This window comes from Planococcus citri, chromosome 4 (assembly GCF_950023065.1).
Source record: "Planococcus citri chromosome 4, ihPlaCitr1.1, whole genome shotgun sequence".
Taxonomy (NCBI): Eukaryota; Metazoa; Arthropoda; class Insecta; order Hemiptera; family Pseudococcidae; genus Planococcus; species Planococcus citri.
This window is the reverse complement of record NC_088680.1, coordinates 50,945,016-50,961,823: the sequence shown is the minus strand read 5'-3', so window position 1 is coordinate 50,961,823 and position 16,808 is coordinate 50,945,016. Positions and strand designations below refer to the sequence as shown.

Sequence of the window (16,808 nt, the reverse complement as noted above, 5' to 3'; positions counted from 1 at the left end):
AAATTAACAAATGGAAAAATTTGTTGGAGGCTTCAAACTCCAGATTGACTTGAAATAGCTTCCAATTGATTCAGAAGGTGGAAAATGAAGTACCAAGCTACATGAGTCGACATCTACATAAGCAGCAACTAGCAACCAGCAACTGGCAACTTGGCAACCAAATCAAAAAATTTTGATTTGGTTGCTAGTTCCAGCCAATAACCGAGCAACTTCTTATCATTTTCGTTCCACTGACGCGAAACGAAGTTGCTAAGTTGCCGAGTTGCCGCTTATGTAGCAGTCCACTCTGTTTCAGCCTGCAACCTGCATCATTTTGGAAATTTTCTCAAACACGTCAAACACACTAATTACTAGAGACCAAGGATACTTTTCGGCATCGTGCACTGTCGAGTGCTTTCGGCTACGCTCGTTTGACTTTAATGATTCAAGTTCCCTGTTCCATGTTGAGATTTTTAATTTTAATTTAATTATAAATTTATAATATTCGAAATCAATTAACTTTTACTTATTCTTCATTGTCTTTCTTGTAGAATACAAATTTTGTTGCTTAATAATATACTTTGAGTGATTAGTTGGAAATCTGATTCGATTTTTTCGACATTGACTTTTTGACTGATGTCATGATGTAATATACGTATCATGTCAATCTTCTTTTGAAAAACATCTCAAGTTCTAAATGTTTGTACAATTGAACATCACTTCTGTTAAGAGTTTGAGTTTTCTGAGTTTTACATTTCTTCAAATTGGATTTCAAAAGACTAGTATCATCACAGCTGTTTTTTCTTTATATTTGGTAATTGGTAATGCTTGGACTTGGAATTGGATTGGAAACCAAGTTGTCTAACTTAGTCTAACAAGAGTACAAGACTGTCCACGAAATTATGAAACAGATCAACATTCAAAAGAAACAGGACTAACACGAGTTTTATCGTTAAAATACTTAGAATATTCGTATGAAATAATATGATTATAAAGAAAGATTTGAACGAAAAGGAAACAGAGTTTCATCTTTGAATTTGATAAGGAAAATATTTCACTTTCATGGAGACAAGTCAAACGAGTGTAGCCGAAAGCACTCGACAGCGCACGATGCCGAAAAGTATCCTTAGTCTCTAGTAATTAGTCGTCAAACACGTGCTAACTGCTGAGGCGATTGATTGGCTGGAAGCAGAAATGAGCCACCAATGAAAACGCAGTATTTTTTGTGCTCCTGATTGGCTCGTGTGATTAGTGTGATAAGATTATCAAATCCAAAACTATTGAAAACTTATGACGAATCTTGTAAAATTTTTAAATATACAATTATATTTGTAAGTAGTTTTCATGGAATTAGATCTATTAATTTTTGAAGACGACGTCTTTGCTGAACCTATAGAGATTAAAGAAAAAGACGTGGAATTGATAAGAGAGGTGGCACCCTAATGCGACCGTTATCAACTGATCATATTTACTCAAGTAAGTTCAGTTCTATTTTGTTTTTTTATATTTGCGATGGTTGATTGTTGTTCATTTTTTTTAGTCAGTCAGTGGAAATCGGTTAACCACGTCGGCGATCATCAAGAATGATCCCAAAGGGCTTCATCAGTAGGTGCTGTTTCACGAAATACTTCAGGAACTTATGGACTTATTTTGAAATTAATTCTAACATTCCTGTGTAAGTATGCAATACTTCTCTGATGAATGTTATTCTAGTCAGTTTGGTTTATACCTAGTGATTTTGTTTTAGATTTCAGAAATCGCGATACGATCAAATCATCTGATCAAATAGACACCAGTTCTGAATCGAGATCATGGTCAGCTTCTGTCTAAAAAAGCTGGAATATGTAGAATAAGAACATATTATTTTACTCAGAGAAATAGATGATTATCGTATTGATTAGAATCCTTGATGGTTATATGTGAACAATTTTTCGAACTCCGAACTTCGGTGAAGAATTATTGGTGGTTTCAGTTCTCAGATCAACTTTGCGTTGAAATTCAGTTGGTAAGATACACACTCGATAGAATCAGACTTTTTCCCATTTCTATAGTTTTTTTATATATCTGAAATAAATTGGTTTTGATTCCAGATTTTTCCCGAATTGGCGATATTTGTGTAGTGAAAAATCCGAAATGATTGAAATAGTTGATAACGTGTACGACATCGTATACCCAAGTCCTCAGTCCTTAAGAGATATCTCAGCCATCGCAGTGGCCGTCCAACTATGGCGTTTACACTTTAGCGAATACATTGAGAATAATATTGTATTCTATAGGTCTTTGGAATCTGTTCCGGACATCTCCTTACGTAAAATTATTCCTAACGTTCCAATAGTCATTGATTACTTATGTAGGCATTACGCGAAAAAGCTCATATACACAACAAAGTACTGGATAGGGTTTCATTTCAACTTTATATTCAGACACTGTCGCAGCGACCAAATCGACATTTTAAACGATTTCAAAGACATTGTGGGTGATTTCGATGGATCTATTCATTTCGTTCGAACTGCTCAAAGGATGATGCGGTGTGATCGAATCAGCCAGGAGGAAAAATTTGCTATCGCTTGTGTTTATTGTTTTGAAGACGATATCCGAAGAATTTGGCCGACAATGTCAGATAAAACGAATTTGGATGAGTTGATTTTGTATAATTGTCATTTGTATTATTGGGTGTGTTGCCTTAGAAATGAATTGAATAAAATACCTGATATGATAGGTATTCCTGTTAATGACCGAATGCTGGATCTTACCACGTCTTATACTACATCTTCCTTCGATTACTTTTGGAGTCGGGCGAGCTTAGAATGTCGATACAGTAATGCTATATATTTAGCTATAAATCGCTATACACCATTTTGTGGCCGATTCGTTCTATCGAAGTTGAACGAACTACAGCTGAATGAGTTCATCACTCAGAATGGTGGCGATATGATATTCTACACGTTAACCAGTAAGGTTCATACACATTACGTTCTTCCAATCTGGATGTATATAAAGGACAGAATAGATGAAACGAATTTTATCAGTATAATAGAAAGAATGTTACCCATCGAGCGCGATTACCGTTACGTTGACGATCCATTGATCGAAAAATCCGAATACGCTTTGAAATATCACAACAATACAGATGTGACCGTGTGTTGTGAAATTTGGCGCCTTGCTCGGCCCACTTTGAAACGTTCCGTGATTCAAAACCTTTTGCCGAACATTCGGATGTATCGAAGATATGGAATACAACCTAACTGTCCTAGAGAAGTCCGACTCTTGATTACAATCCTGCTGGATGCTACTGCTGAAGAGAGAAGTGCATTTTGGCGCAAGCATTGGCTTCATTTACTCATATCGACGCGAGTTGCAGATTTACATCGAATTATGAAACTCTGCTTCGTGAACGATAGCGAAATCAATCAGTATAAAACGAACACGATGGCAAAATATGAAAATCTCAGGTACACTATAAACGATTTTTTTACATACGGTTTCTTAAAAGAGCTGAGCAGTATATTAGATTTTTGCTGTGTCGATATCCGTAGCAGCAACGAATTGAAACGACGATATTTAGAGAGGAACGTGCTTGGTAAATATACTAGTCTAAGCATCTGCGTTATTTGTAAAAAAGAAGCGTTTCAGGAGCTTATCGACGTAGCTTACGATGGCAACACTCACCTAGCTAATGAATTCCGAAGTAAATTCGTATCTTGGCCAGAAACCGAACAGCGGTTACTATGGTACATTAGGAAAGGTTATTTTAGAAAGGTGAAGGAGTTCGTTGACTCGTTTGCGTCGTATTGTCAGAACGTAGACAGATTGAAGAAGAGATTCGTCGAAAAATTGAAGACCTATCTGATCGAAGGTAGCATTTGGCTCTATGATGCTAAATATTTGCAGGAGTTTCTAGTCTGGAATTTGGGCGATGAAGATGTAGTTACCAAATTCAAACAGTCCATATTGCCGGATGATGTTTTACGCAATATGATACGAAAACTAAATAAAAAATATTACTATGATGAATATGATGATGAAGAAGATGATGAAGATTATCAATGTGACGAATATGATGAATTTGAAGATGATTATGAAAATGATGTACCAGAGCAGTTTGCAAACCTGTTGACGTATCGTCGTTGTATAGACAACTTCCTGTTGTGTTATTTTTGCACACCAGAGAAGATAGACGAGTTTAAGAGTAGGTTAGCCGATGTGTTTAAGATGATGTAGTATACCATCTCAACCATCTGTAGCCCTCGTCGCGTGGAACAAGGGGCACTACCTACAAGCCCCTAAATTCCTTCACCGTAAAAAACTACAAGCATCTGAAACTGAAAGCTTACACATGCGAGCAAAGTTGAAAAAGGCCTCAAATAAAAATTTGAACGAAGGAAGATTGTAGGAAATTTAATTCCCTGTAGAAAAACGTCATCTTCAATTTTTGCTCAACTTCTACATATATTGAAGTAGCTACGAAAATTCCATCGGGCGTAGCTCCTTCAATATAGAAGATGGGCAAAAATTGAAAATAAATTTGATTTTTTTAAACCAGTGATTACGCAATTTGAACTAGTGTAGTTGATGATCATTTAGAAATTCTATATGGATTACCATCAATTATTGTGAGATAATGAAGGCAATTGGAGGCTTACTGCATTCATTTTAAAAAATTTCTTTTCCATAGTACCTATATACCTATATTTTATACTTTTATTATTCAATTCTGATGAAGTAATTCTTCCATTTCTGTTTGAAATTATATTGGTACATTTTTTATCTAAGAATTTTTATACCTTTTTTATTTGTTTTCTCATGAAATTAAATTATTAAGTATGTGTAATTAATTTTCTTGAATTAGGCAAAAAAACCTGTTTTTTATTTCGTGAAATCTAAACAGAATCGGAAAATTCCTCACAATTCCAAATTTTTGATAATACTACGTAATGATAATTAACTAACAAGTAATTATTTGATTTTAGGCAAATCGAAATTCCAACTTTCAACTTGAAAAAAAATATCAAAATTTGGTTTAATTGAAGGAGAAAGCTAAAATTCGATTTACACCGATTTTTGACCTGCTGAGTCGATTGGAAATGGTTTCGAGCCGATCTAGAGCATACGTCAAGTTGATAAAATTGACCATTTTTTCCGAGATTTTTTTTTGTGAATAAAAAATTCAAAACTTTTTTCGGTGATAATAAAGTGATCTTTTAGAACTGAATTATTGAAAAAAAAAATATATCGATAAGAGGATTGCAGTATTGATTTTCATAGCATTTTATTCAACACCATTCACATAAATGATTACTCATTCGATTATAATTTCAGACACGTACAAAATGAGCGAAAACTATAGTTTATACTCCAATACATAAATAGGTAATAGGTATAATGTACATACATTGATAATTTGGTAACATTAATATTGGTAACAAGTACCTAATGTACCCACAGCACAATCTTAAATTATGATTGGTATCTAATTCGCTCATACAAATACGTAACAGCTACAGCGAAAACATAAAGTAATTAAACATTCAATATGAGTATTAATAGTTCACTCTCGCGTAAGTGAATAAATAGTTCATCATACCCAAACAATAATTCGAAAGTGGTTCTCTTCAGCAATCAGCACCAACTTTTATCTAATAAACATTTCCCCCTAAACCAATTCCATATCAATTGGTTATCAGGGGAATAGTTGTGCGTTTCATTTAAATGCAGCAAATCAATCTGTAAATAATAAATTACCTAGGTAATTAATTACTCGCGTTTATATACTCGCAAAAATAATTAAAATGAATCTGATAGGTACTCACGTTACTGGGTGGAAATATTCGTTTACAGTCTTGTCGATTATTGTGTTCAATGTAGGAAGCTTTCAAGTAATCCACGACTTCTTTGCTCATGCATTTTAAACATAATTGGCACCGAGATGATAAGCAATTGGAACATTCGTTGCTTGAACACTGATCTGGATAAACCATTAAATTCTTCGTGGAAACTTCCGGCGTTTCTATCGCTCTATTATTTCTGAATTAGAAATAGATTGAAAAAAATATATAGTATCAGTATAATTGGACAACGCACCATGCAATCATGAAAAAAAATTCAGATTGAGGTAGGTATAATTATACCTAACAAAAACTTACTTTTTGTAATTGATTATGCCGACTAAAGAAAACACGTTGAATAAAACTTGATAATAAATTATTCTGTTCGGAGGAAAATGAGCAGATGATAAATTAGGTGACATGTTCGCCTGAAACAGTCATACTTTGACATTAGTCGAGCACCTATACCTACTCAATTAGTTCAAATACCTATTGGTAAGATTAGGTAAATTTCAGATTATCGGTTAGGTATTCTATTTAAACTCCTGTATTAAAAAAATTCAACAACACTTACTTCCATTATGAATACATTTAAATCATCATCGACCGCAAAATCAAAACGAACCATTTCAAAAAAGTTTCGTTTGGAAGCGTACTTTTCAAGTAATCTCGATATAGAAGACTCTTTCAGCAATATTATATTTCTAATTGCATCTTCTATTTTGAACCACATTTTGTCTGGGTTTCGTCCTAATAAAAAACAAATTGAAAACAAATTTTAAAAGCATAAGTTGTAGGAACGAGTACTTAGTACATATACAAAGATTTATTGTAGGTACTCGTAGATCTTAGTAGGTACCTCTAGAGCGTAGATATGCATTGAAAGATTCTTTCATCGAGTATCCTCCTTCGGTGAAATATTTTTTTAATGATTGAACTTCCCAAATAGGTAAATAATCGTCCCCGATTACATATTTATTTCTATTTTCTGGATCAAATGGGTAATATTTGTCTGGACAAAACCTATTAACAAATAATTTCCAGAATTAAGAAAATATCTACCCTGGCTAGTTACTCAGATACTTACCTGCTCAACTTCAAGGGTGTTTGAATAGTTTGAATAGGTACTTACCTAAATAAAATATCACCATTGTAAATGTAAACTCTTAAAGGTTCTATGGATGTGATTATGGTGTACACTCCGATATCGAATTTATGTCCGTCGACTAGAAGAGGATTATCTACAAATTCTTGAAGAAAAGTTCCTTTTGCAGATAAATTCAAATTTTCAATTTTTTCAATTTTTATACCACGATGATCGTTGCTTTTTTGAACAAATACTTTTTTGGGATGTTTTGATATCTAAAAAAAAAAAAAAAAAAAAATTAACAAAATAGATAAATCAATCGCTGATGAATTTTATAAAATTGTTCAAAATATTACTCGTACATATTTTAAAAGATTTTCTTTTTGATCGGGCATTTGAAATGCTTTTGGAATGTATTTGGAATTCGTTTTCGCCAAATCAAGCTTGTTGGTGATGAATCCAGTGCCAGGAAAGTGGTTAACCTGCGAAAAAATTTTCCAGTTTTTAAAAAATAAATTTTTGCAGTGGAATGTACAATATTTTACAGCACCCTGTAGATGTATAGGCTACTGATAGATTACTCTCATAAATTACCTTTTGATGTGGTTTCAGTTTTTTCAATTTATCTGCGAATTTCCGGAATGGATAATCATGAGCCCAAAGTACATGCCATTCATTTGATTCTAATGAGCCACGCACAAATCCAAAATACTCGAACATTTCAAAAACATGTTTTAAATATCCGGAGTCAACCTGTAAAAAGAATACAAAAAAAATTCATATATTGTGTTTTTATTGATGAATGATGATGCAATTTGAAAATTGTTCGTAGTAATTTATTTAGTTTTAGAATAGGTACCTATACACTTTTTGTGTTGAAATTGAATTATTTTTTTCGTAAAAATTATAACGAATTTTCTCGCTGTGATTTTGAATGAATTTTTTGGTGGACGATTTAAAGTTTTGTTTTTTCATTTTTTCTTTTTTTTTGGAAAAAATTTTATCCTGGTTTTGAATGATTTTTTTTCAGATTGTTTCAAATGAATTTGTTTGTATGTAATAAGTAATTTTGAATGAATTGAGTGAATTCTTTGTGGCGATTTCGAATACTAACATTTTCTAATATGCAGTAATTTTGAATAAATTATTGACATTACAACAATTTTGATTTTTTTTTTTGAGTTGAAATTTAATTTAAAATAATTTTTTTTGTGATGATTTTGAATTTGATTTTCAATCAAGTGAATAATTATTGAGGTGGATTCGAATTATTTTTCTACTTCCTGACAGAAGGAGAGGAGGGGATGTGATGTTTAGCTCACTGGCTTCAAAAATGAATTAGATTTGAGATCTGAATCTGATGGAGTACGTTTTTATACAATAGGTAAAAGGTAGCTGGGTAGATTCTGGCTCAAATGAAAAAAAATCAAAATAACTAGGTACTTACATCATGACCATAAACAGCATACACAGGGAATCCGCAACCGTTCGTTTGATTTCCGTTTCGAATTATCGAATCGGATTTGGACACTTCCTCGCACTGAATCCAACTGATTTCAAAAAACCCGACAGCAATTAGAATGAATCCGCAGCCGCATGAAAACAAAATGAACCATTGAAACGTTTGCATAATCAAAATTGATCGAATCACAATGCTTGCAAATTTTCGTTAATCTCGTGCGAATAACGCACCCATCATTACTCGCTTCTATAACTGAACTGGACAAGTGGAAGTGGACGCCAAAGTTGCGGATTGTGGAGGTAAAATATGCATCTTGAAAACGGCAGACGATACGTTTAACCTATTCGGAAAGAATTTAGAAAGTGTGATCATCTTCATGAGAGTGAGACCGCGAATCTAGCTACTGAACTCGTAATGCAACTTTGAACTAGCGGCGGAGGAGACCGGAGACTCCAGAGACCTACTTGGAATTGGACTTGGACTTGGACAGCCCACTGCTCAGTAATGTTGGCATCGACATCCGACATCAATCTATGTAGTTTGCATTTCATATCATTTTCATTTTTCAAAATGTATTCACCGGTCACCGCTCGACCAGTCTTGAAAAGTTGGTATGTAATTTTTTCAACATCGCAGACCCTTTTTTTGACACTGACCTTTTGCAGCTTTATAGTATAGGGAAATTTCGAGAATTTAGCTTCCCTCAACCTGGCAACACTGATTTTCATTGCACAAAATTGCGTTGTTGGCTTCACTGAGACAGTCAGCTGATCGATTTCCTAATTAGTGATAAGGAGTGACCGAAAATCCAGCTCACAGGTCACCGAGTTTATCAAACTAACTGTAATTACTAATAATTTCAGTTAAATTGTCATTATTCAAGCTTAAATTCCTTACGAATTTTCTTCTCACTCAGTACTACAGGTCTGTAGATCATCATTTTATTACAATGACCACCGTAAAACCGAAAGTGATCTTCGTTTTGGGAGGCCCAGGCGCAGGCAAAGGAACACAATGTCAAAAACTAGTCGAAGAGTTCAAATTCAAACACATTTCCGCCGGTGATCTGCTTCGCGAAGAAAGAAACAAACCAGGCAGCGAATTCGGTGAGTTGATCGAGACCCACATAAGAAACGGTACCATTGTTCCAGTAGAAATAACCTGTAAGCTGATCGAAAACACAATTCAAGCGTCAAACACAGATGTGTTTCTGATCGATGGATTCCCACGAAATAAAGATAATCTAGACGGATGGATACGTGAAATGTCCGATAAAACTGACCTGCAGTTCGTCTTATTCTTCGATTGTCCTATCGAAATGTGTGTGCAGAGATGCTTAAAAAGAGGCGAAGCTGGTAGTGGACGTTCCGACGATAATATTGAAAGCGTACGTAAACGAATCGTTACTTTTAATGAAGATACATTACCTATCATACGTTATTATGAAGAGAAAAACATGGTGAAGAAAATAGATTCGTCCAAGACAGCTGATGAAATACATAACGAAGTGAGAAGCTTGATGTCATTCCTCAAAAGTTAATCGAAATTCGAATTCTCGAGTCGAGCAGCAATCAACGCCGATTTCAAGATTACTACAGTCTAACAGACCTGCTTTTCTTATTACTTTTATATGTAATGTTTTTTGCTGAAGTTCTTTTTTATAATATTCTGCTTTTTGGATAAAATGCCTACAGACCCTAGAGATGTTCTGCCTTTTTTCATAACATTCGATATTCGATAAGTCCTCATTTATGCATCCTTTGCCTAAACGACGTATTAATTTTTGCATTTGCCTTAATTGCCTGTAAAAAGTCAGGATTCATGTCTCAATAGTCAATAAACTGAAAAGTCCCAATAGGTATTTGAATTTTCATGAATCATTACAGTTCTATTGAATTACAAAAAAAAGTAATGTTTTTTTGTCAAAATTATGGTAGGAATTCTACTTTGTTGCCAAAATTGTCAAAAATTGTATCTTTTATTCGTACCTACTCTTTTTTGGATGGAATTGCAAGAAGTCTTGATTTTTTTTTTTGCCAAAACATTCAGATAGCTTTAATTTTGGCCCAATTTAATTCCCAAAAAAGTGCTAATTTTGAATTAAATAAATCTCATCATTTTTTTGCTCGAATTGTCAAAAATGTATAATGTTTATTGCCAAAATTGCCGAAAAGTCTGGTTTTGTGTCGAAATTTCCATCAATTTCTATTTTAATAACAGAATTCTCAAGTTTTTCTTTTTTTTTTGCCAAAATTTCCATGAAGTACTTACCGAAATTGCCTTTAATGAAATTTGAGAGTCCTGTTCTCCTGTTATTTGTCAAAACATTCAGGAAGTCTTACCTAATTTTTGCCTCACTTGTAAAAAAAATAATAAACTACTTATTTTGATTGACAGAAAATTTCCATTTTTTTTTGTCATAAATTGCCAAAGACTCTAATTGTGTAAAAAATACTTGTTTCTTTGACAATGATTACCTATTCAAAGTTATTATTACATTTTTGATGGAATTGCAAAAAAAAAATTGATCTTCTATTTTACCAGAATTTTCAAGAAAGTCTTCCAATTATTTTTGTCTCAATTTTTTTTTGCCAAAAATTGCCTCAAAAATCCTTTTTTTTTTTGTCAACTCTACGTTGTCAAGGAAGTCTTATACCTACTCGTACATATTAGTAAAAATTGTCAAAAAAGCCTTGTATTTCATTAAGAATTATTATTTTGCCAAACAAAAGCTGAGATAGGTGTACATAATCAAAAGGCACGTCTACGATGTTCAAAGTATATTTTGAACAAAATTTCAGTGTTTTTTCCCCCCAAGATTGTCAAAAATGTCCAGTTTTGCGCCAAAGTTATCGCGATGCGAGTACTACTTTTTTTCTTCCTATCAGAATTGCTTTAATTATAATTAAATACCCTGGTTTGTCGAAGAAGTCATATTATTTCATTTTGTTTGAACTCTTTTTTTTTTTAATTTCCAAAAGAGGCTCACTTTTTACCGAAAAATTTAAAAAGGTTTCAATTCCTACCTTCAAAGTCCTAATCTTTGTTTTTGTTTCAATTTTCTAAAAAAACTCGTTGTTTTGCCTCAATTTTTCAGAAGTTGTTTTTTTTTATCATGATTGTACAAAAAAATCCTATTTTTGCCCAGACAGTCAAAAAGTCTTGTTTTTGAAAAATTTGTCAAAAAGTCTGGTTTTTCGCTAAAATGGAAAAATTGTCAACAAAATTTTCAACAACTCAACAATTAATTTTCGATCAAAAAAATAATGATCATAATATGTACCCCATTTTTTAACTCAATTGAAAAATCAACATAACACGTGATCAAGCATCAAGACATTTTATTCACTGTTTACACATATTTAAAAATACACGAACATATAACAAAACTTCGTATGCAAAATGAAGGTTAAAAAAATAGTAAACAAACCGTTATAAAATAAACCCCAAGTATATTTATATACACAAAAGAAAGATACGGGAAAAAACAAAAAATACGACCTATAAAACTGAGCGAAATTAAAAAATATATCACAATGTGAGATGTAATTAAAACCGTATTTCGATCGCTTTTTTTCGCGTTCATTGCTTATGTTAAAAAAAAAATGATTGAAAAAACATGCCATGAAAAAGTACAGAAATGAAAAAATAAACGAGACAGTCGACTCACAGAAAAAAGAACAAATACAATTATTAATTTAAATTCAAATAGAACAACACGAATAGGTATATTTTTAGTTGCGTAAGGCCCTTTGAAACCTTCCATCTCAAAATTACATGATCAACATATAACGGGAAAAAATATATAATTTGCTTACTGTCATAATAATTTTCATACACATCTGGTTGAAAATCAACATCATTGTCAAAATGATGTCAATATTCACCTATACACTTTCTACACTTAACCACAATTCCATTGTGTATAAATACGTTATTTTTTAAAAAATAAATAAAACAACTTTTAAAAGGGGGAGAACACAAGGGCAACTGGGAGCTTTACGTAGGTATTAAAAATACAACAACTTGTAAAACACGGCGAATAATACGTAGGTACATACATACAAGACTTATACATGTAAAAAAAAATAATAATAATAATTCATAGTGCACCATAAACTATAAAGAACAAAAAAAAGGGGGATCGTGTAAGATCTCATTTTCGAAACTGGATCTTACGATCTTTCATTTTGACTAGGAGGTGGTTCACGTAACGCGTTGATTTTGTTGACGATTTTCAAAGCCAACCCAAGCTTCATGCTCATAACGGAGATCAAATGGTTTTCTTTCAGCAACATCAACGCTTGGCCGTCAATCTCGTGACTCGCGAATTCTTCGACGTAATCTGAAGCTTCCGGAAGCTTTTTAATAAAATCGCATACGTCCGTTACCTGATGAAAAAAACCAATAACAAATTATTTACAGTCGTATTACTTCGCTGGAGGTGTTTGGCAAATGCAGGGTTGTACTCTCTTAGTTCATGCCCAATAAGTACAAATAAAAAGTCTCGCCTTGATCAGAAATTAAAAGCTTCGTTTTTAATCAAAAATCATTAATACTGAAAGTTGCAAAGGTCTTACTTTATGCTGAAACTTGTCAAATTTTATTAAGATAGTAAAAGTCTTGTTTATTTGACAAAAATTTTCGCTTTAAGGAAATAATTGTTGAAAAGTCTCAGTTTTTTGCTAAAAATTACTAAAAAGTTTCATTTATTTATAGCCGAAAAATGCTGTCTCATTCATTTTCCAAAAATTTCTCAAAGCCGCACTTTTCTGCCAGATTTATCCAAAAATTCTCCCTTCCCCTCCAAAAAATGCCAAAAAGTCACTGTTATGCAACAAATTGTTCAAAAGACACTTTTTTTCAAAAAAATTGCTGAAAAAAGTCACTTTTATGCAGAAAAATTGCTGATAGTTACTTTTTGCAAACAAATCTTCAAAAGACACTTTTTTTGCAAAAAATTGCTTTAAAAGTCAATTTTTTCATTTTTGTTCAAAATGATTAAAAAGTCACTTTTTTGCAAAAAACTGTTAAAAATTCGTTCATTTTTGGAAAAAAATTTACTTTTTTTTCTTTTTTGAAGAAAAATCTCACTTTTTTTACTAAAAATTGCTTTAAAAAAAACCTTCTCTTTTAATCAAAAAAGTAAGATTTCTTATTCTTGTAAAATTGTCAAGTCTCATACATCTTCCAAAAATTACTCAAAATCCGATTCTCAGCCACATTTTACCAAAAATTCTTCCCTTTCCTCCAAAAAATTCCAAAAAAAATCACAGGTTTGCAACAAATTGTTAAAAAGACACTTTCTTGCTTAAAATAGTTGAAAAGTTAATTTTTTGCTTAAAATAGTTAAGAAGTTACTTTTTGGCATAAAATAGTTAAACAGTTACTTTTTTGCAACAAAATGTTGAAAAATTACTTTTCTGCAAAAAATTGTTAAAAATGTAACAAAAACTGCTAAAAAGCCATTTTTTTGCAAAAAATTGCTCAAGTAACATTTTTTGCAACAATTTTTTAAAATATTACTTCATAATTCATTGTAACACATTGGTAAAAAATCACTTTTTTGCAAAAACTTGTAGAAAATTTGCGTTTTTATCAAAAAAAATGTGAAAGTCACTTCTTTGCAAAATACTGCTACAAAGTCATTTTCTTACCAAAATGACTAAAAAGTCACTTTTTTCAGTTTTTTTTGCAAAAATTTGTAAAAAATTACTGTTTTGCAAAAAATTGCACAAGTCACTGTTTTGCAAAAAAATTGCTAAAAAGCCGAGTTTTTCTTTTTGCAAAAAATTGCTTAAAAAGTTTCTTCTTTGCAACAAATTGTTGAAAAGTCACTTTTTACAAAAAAAATGTTGTAATTACTTTGCAAAATCAATTTTTAAAATCTCGACTTTTTTTCAAAAATTGCACATTTCAGTTAAAAATCACAAAAAATTCCTGCTTTTTTATGAAATTGTGAAGATCTTATTTTAATGGGAATGTCTCATTCTATACTTTTCATTTTTTATTCTAGTTGAATGAAATTTTGCAAAAATTTGTAAAAAGTCACTGTTTTACAAAAAATTTTTAAAAAGTCAGGTCATTGCAAAAAACTCTGTTTTGTAAATGAAAATACACTTTTTTTTACAAAAAATTGAAAAAAAGTTACATTTTTACAAAAAATTGTTAAGAAGTCACTTCTAACAAAATATTGTTAGTCACTTTTTGCAAAATCAATTCTTAAAATCTTCACTTTTTTCCACAAATTGATCAAAAATCTTACATTTTAGTTCAAAATTACCAAAAATTCCTGTTTTTTTTTCATATAAAATTGTGAAGGGGTTATTTAATGGGAATGTTTCATTTTATAATTTTCATTTTTTATTCTAGTTGAATGAAATTTGAATTTGATTATTGACTAAGCACACATTATTCTAATCATTTAAGCTTATTTATAAATTTTTTGTTGCATTTGATATCGCGTTTCATTTTATTATTATATTTTCATTGGGTTGTTTTGTTTTGTAATTTCTTTCACAATAAATTTCATTCAAATGTGTTTTTTTTGTGATCTTTTCTACACTAAAATATTTTGTTCCTTTTTGTAGCTTTTTTGATCATTTCTTTAAAGAAAAATTGAACACAAGCCCAACAAAAGTGTAGAAAATAGTGTATAACTTACAGTCCATTTCCATGGATTGGATTTCGACGCGTCATTATTCGTACTAGACGCCTCGGTCAGTCCATTTTCTTCGGTATCCATACTTTCGGACGGAGTTGAGCTGCTTTCAGCGCCTGAATCTATATTTTCATTACCATCCTACGAGAAGAAAATACATATTTTTTAGTATTATCGAGTAATTTCAAATAATCCAGCAATGATTTCATTTCGGTGGCAATATTTACCCAATCTTTATTTTTAGAATCCTTCGAATCAGTTCCATTTTCTCCTTTGCTATATCGTTTATTATACGACGTACTATATCTGTTTGGGAAAAAAATATAAAGAAATATAGCACATTCGAAAATCGATGATAATCTACCCGAATAACGAAAAAAATAAAATAAATCGAGCAATATCGTACCTTTTACTACAACTTGTACAAAATCTCTTGGATTTCTTCAGTTTTCCTTTCAAATCAACGTTGCAATGTTCGCATTTGGCTTCTCCGTCAGCGGTTTTCGATTTTTTAGCTAAAAAATTAGACCATCGTCATTAAAAACCATCCAGTGTTACGATTACTTTCCAAGAAAAAAAAACAACCACACAATCAACTTACGAGAAGGTTCCTCTTCGTCGTTAGCTTTCGTTCTATTTTCTTTATTATTTTTCGCCGACTGGGACAGTTCGGACATTAACGCAGAGGTATACGGAGGGAATGGTTCGTCAGCTGCAGGACAGACCAAAAAAAAACACACGTTAATATTAATTATTAGCATTATTCCGGCGCATTCTCGTTTTTCGTGCAAAACATCACCAAACGATCACACCAAGAAAAGCGACACCGTCTCCTACCTTCCAGTATAATATGATCGCCAATCTTATGCGTCAAAAAACTAGGTTTGACGAATGCTTTCGGTGTTATTTTATCTTTGACATCTTCTTCGGCGGTAGGAGCACCAGCGGTTACTATAAAATAACATACCGATAGTTAGCCCGATTGTTCGCATTTCATGCACATTGCACACACTCGATTCATCAAGCAGTAACATTCCAATATAGTAGCAAAATAATAAAAAATACAATACTAACAATTCTGAGAGCCAGTGCCAGCCAACGTCAACATCCCTTCAACGGCGATTGACTTCTCAGGAGGTAACTGATCCATCTGCGTGACCGGCACGTTATTCATAACAGTTTGCTGAATTTGATTAATCGACGGGTCGATTTTCTGCTCGTTATTCGCATCGCTACCGTTTTCCACCTTGATGACTGGTGCAATTACAGGAGGCATGATTTGTTCAGGTACTTGTTGGGCTGTAATTTGCTGCTGTTCGCTGGTTAAAGGCTGCTGTACGATATTACTTATCGTAATAGTTTGCTGCTGTTGTTGTTGTTGTTGCTGCTGCTGCTGCTGTTGTTGTTGCTGTTGTTGCTGCAGCTGCTGAAGTTGTTGTTGTTGTTGCTGTACTTGCTGTTGTACTTGCTGCTGTACAGCGGCGGCTTGCGCTTCAGCTTGTTGTTGAGCTTGCTGCTGCGCTTGTACTTGAGCCTGTTGCTGTTGTTGTTGCTGTTGCTGCTGCTGATGTTGCTGTTGTTGGGCAACGGCGTTGGCAACTACTTGTTGTTGTTGCATGTGAGGCGGCTGCTGCAGCTGTACCATTACTGCGGGCATTCCTCCTCCTCCTAGATTGGAAATAAAAAAATGTCAGTATTTTGTACGTTGAAAAATTGAAATATACTTATCAGAATTAAAAAACATTCATAATTTGGACAAGGAGAAATTTCGACATGATTTTTCCCAATCTAAAA

The 16,808-nt window shown here is 32.6% G+C and overlaps 4 protein-coding genes across 13 annotated transcripts in view; 2 read left to right on the top strand and 2 right to left on the bottom strand.

Annotated features, from left to right (window-relative positions):
* Positions 1 to 1,234: 1,234 nt before the first annotated feature.
* Positions 1,235 to 4,810, top strand: LOC135843159 (uncharacterized). Its single transcript, XM_065360939.1, has 4 exons — positions 1,235 to 1,455; positions 1,520 to 1,654; positions 1,727 to 1,984; positions 2,070 to 4,810. The coding sequence occupies exon 4, from the start codon at positions 2,113 to 2,115 to the stop codon at positions 4,198 to 4,200; it is 2,088 nt and encodes a 695-aa protein (XP_065217011.1). The 5' UTR covers positions 1,235 to 1,455; positions 1,520 to 1,654; positions 1,727 to 1,984; positions 2,070 to 2,112; the 3' UTR covers positions 4,201 to 4,810.
* Positions 4,811 to 5,307: 497 nt separating this feature from the next.
* Positions 5,308 to 8,796, bottom strand: TTLL15 (tubulin tyrosine ligase-like 15). Its single transcript, XM_065360941.1, has 9 exons — positions 8,339 to 8,796; positions 7,486 to 7,644; positions 7,254 to 7,373; positions 6,937 to 7,166; positions 6,664 to 6,827; positions 6,379 to 6,554; positions 6,123 to 6,232; positions 5,790 to 6,003; positions 5,308 to 5,703 (listed from the first exon to the last, which is right to left on the bottom strand). The coding sequence occupies exons 1-9, from the start codon at positions 8,519 to 8,521 to the stop codon at positions 5,599 to 5,601; spliced, it is 1,461 nt and encodes a 486-aa protein (XP_065217013.1). The 5' UTR covers positions 8,522 to 8,796; the 3' UTR covers positions 5,308 to 5,598.
* A 322-nt stretch (positions 8,797 to 9,118) lies between these two features.
* Dak1 (cytidine/uridine monophosphate kinase Dak1) lies at positions 9,119 to 10,055 on the top strand. The gene has a single exon (XM_065360942.1). It carries the CDS (start codon positions 9,303 to 9,305, stop codon positions 9,891 to 9,893), a length of 591 nt encoding a protein of 196 aa, XP_065217014.1. The 5' UTR covers positions 9,119 to 9,302; the 3' UTR covers positions 9,894 to 10,055.
* Positions 10,056 to 11,677: 1,622 nt separating this feature from the next.
* LOC135843157 (putative uncharacterized protein DDB_G0271606) overlaps positions 11,678 to 16,808 on the bottom strand; it is a 45,618-nt gene continuing 40,487 nt past the window's right edge. For 9 of the 10 annotated variants that reach the window (XM_065360931.1, XM_065360930.1, XM_065360934.1 and 6 more), the window contains 7 exons: positions 16,089 to 16,682; positions 15,852 to 15,965; positions 15,616 to 15,726; positions 15,421 to 15,529; positions 15,242 to 15,320; positions 15,018 to 15,155; positions 11,678 to 12,744 (listed from right to left, as the gene is read on the bottom strand). In XM_065360931.1, the coding sequence (XP_065217003.1) occupies positions 12,529 to 12,744; positions 15,018 to 15,155; positions 15,242 to 15,320; positions 15,421 to 15,529; positions 15,616 to 15,726; positions 15,852 to 15,965; positions 16,089 to 16,682 (1,361 nt within the window). In that variant the 3' untranslated portion in view covers positions 11,678 to 12,528. The remainder of the gene's footprint in view (positions 12,745 to 15,017; positions 15,156 to 15,241; positions 15,321 to 15,420; positions 15,530 to 15,615; positions 15,727 to 15,851; positions 15,966 to 16,088; positions 16,683 to 16,808) is intronic. The other variant, XM_065360938.1, reaches the window with a different exon arrangement.

Bases quoted from the DNA above. Each gene is read 5' to 3' on its own strand.
- LOC135843159 (XM_065360939.1), top strand. From the start codon at position 2,113: ATGATTGAAATAGTTGATAACGTGTACGACATCGTATACCCAAGTCCT.
- TTLL15 (XM_065360941.1), bottom strand. From the start codon at position 8,521: ATGCAAACGTTTCAATGGTTCATTTTGTTTTCATGCGGCTGCGGATTC. The intron at 6,233-6,378 runs GTAAGTGTTGTT...TGACTGTTTCAG, and splicing joins TAAATGTATTCATAATGGAA to GCGAACATGTCACCTAATTT. The intron at 6,004-6,122 runs GTAAGTTTTTGT...TTTCTAATTCAG, and splicing joins GGCATAATCAATTACAAAAA to AAATAATAGAGCGATAGAAA.
- Dak1 (XM_065360942.1), top strand. From the start codon at position 9,303: ATGACCACCGTAAAACCGAAAGTGATCTTCGTTTTGGGAGGCCCAGGC.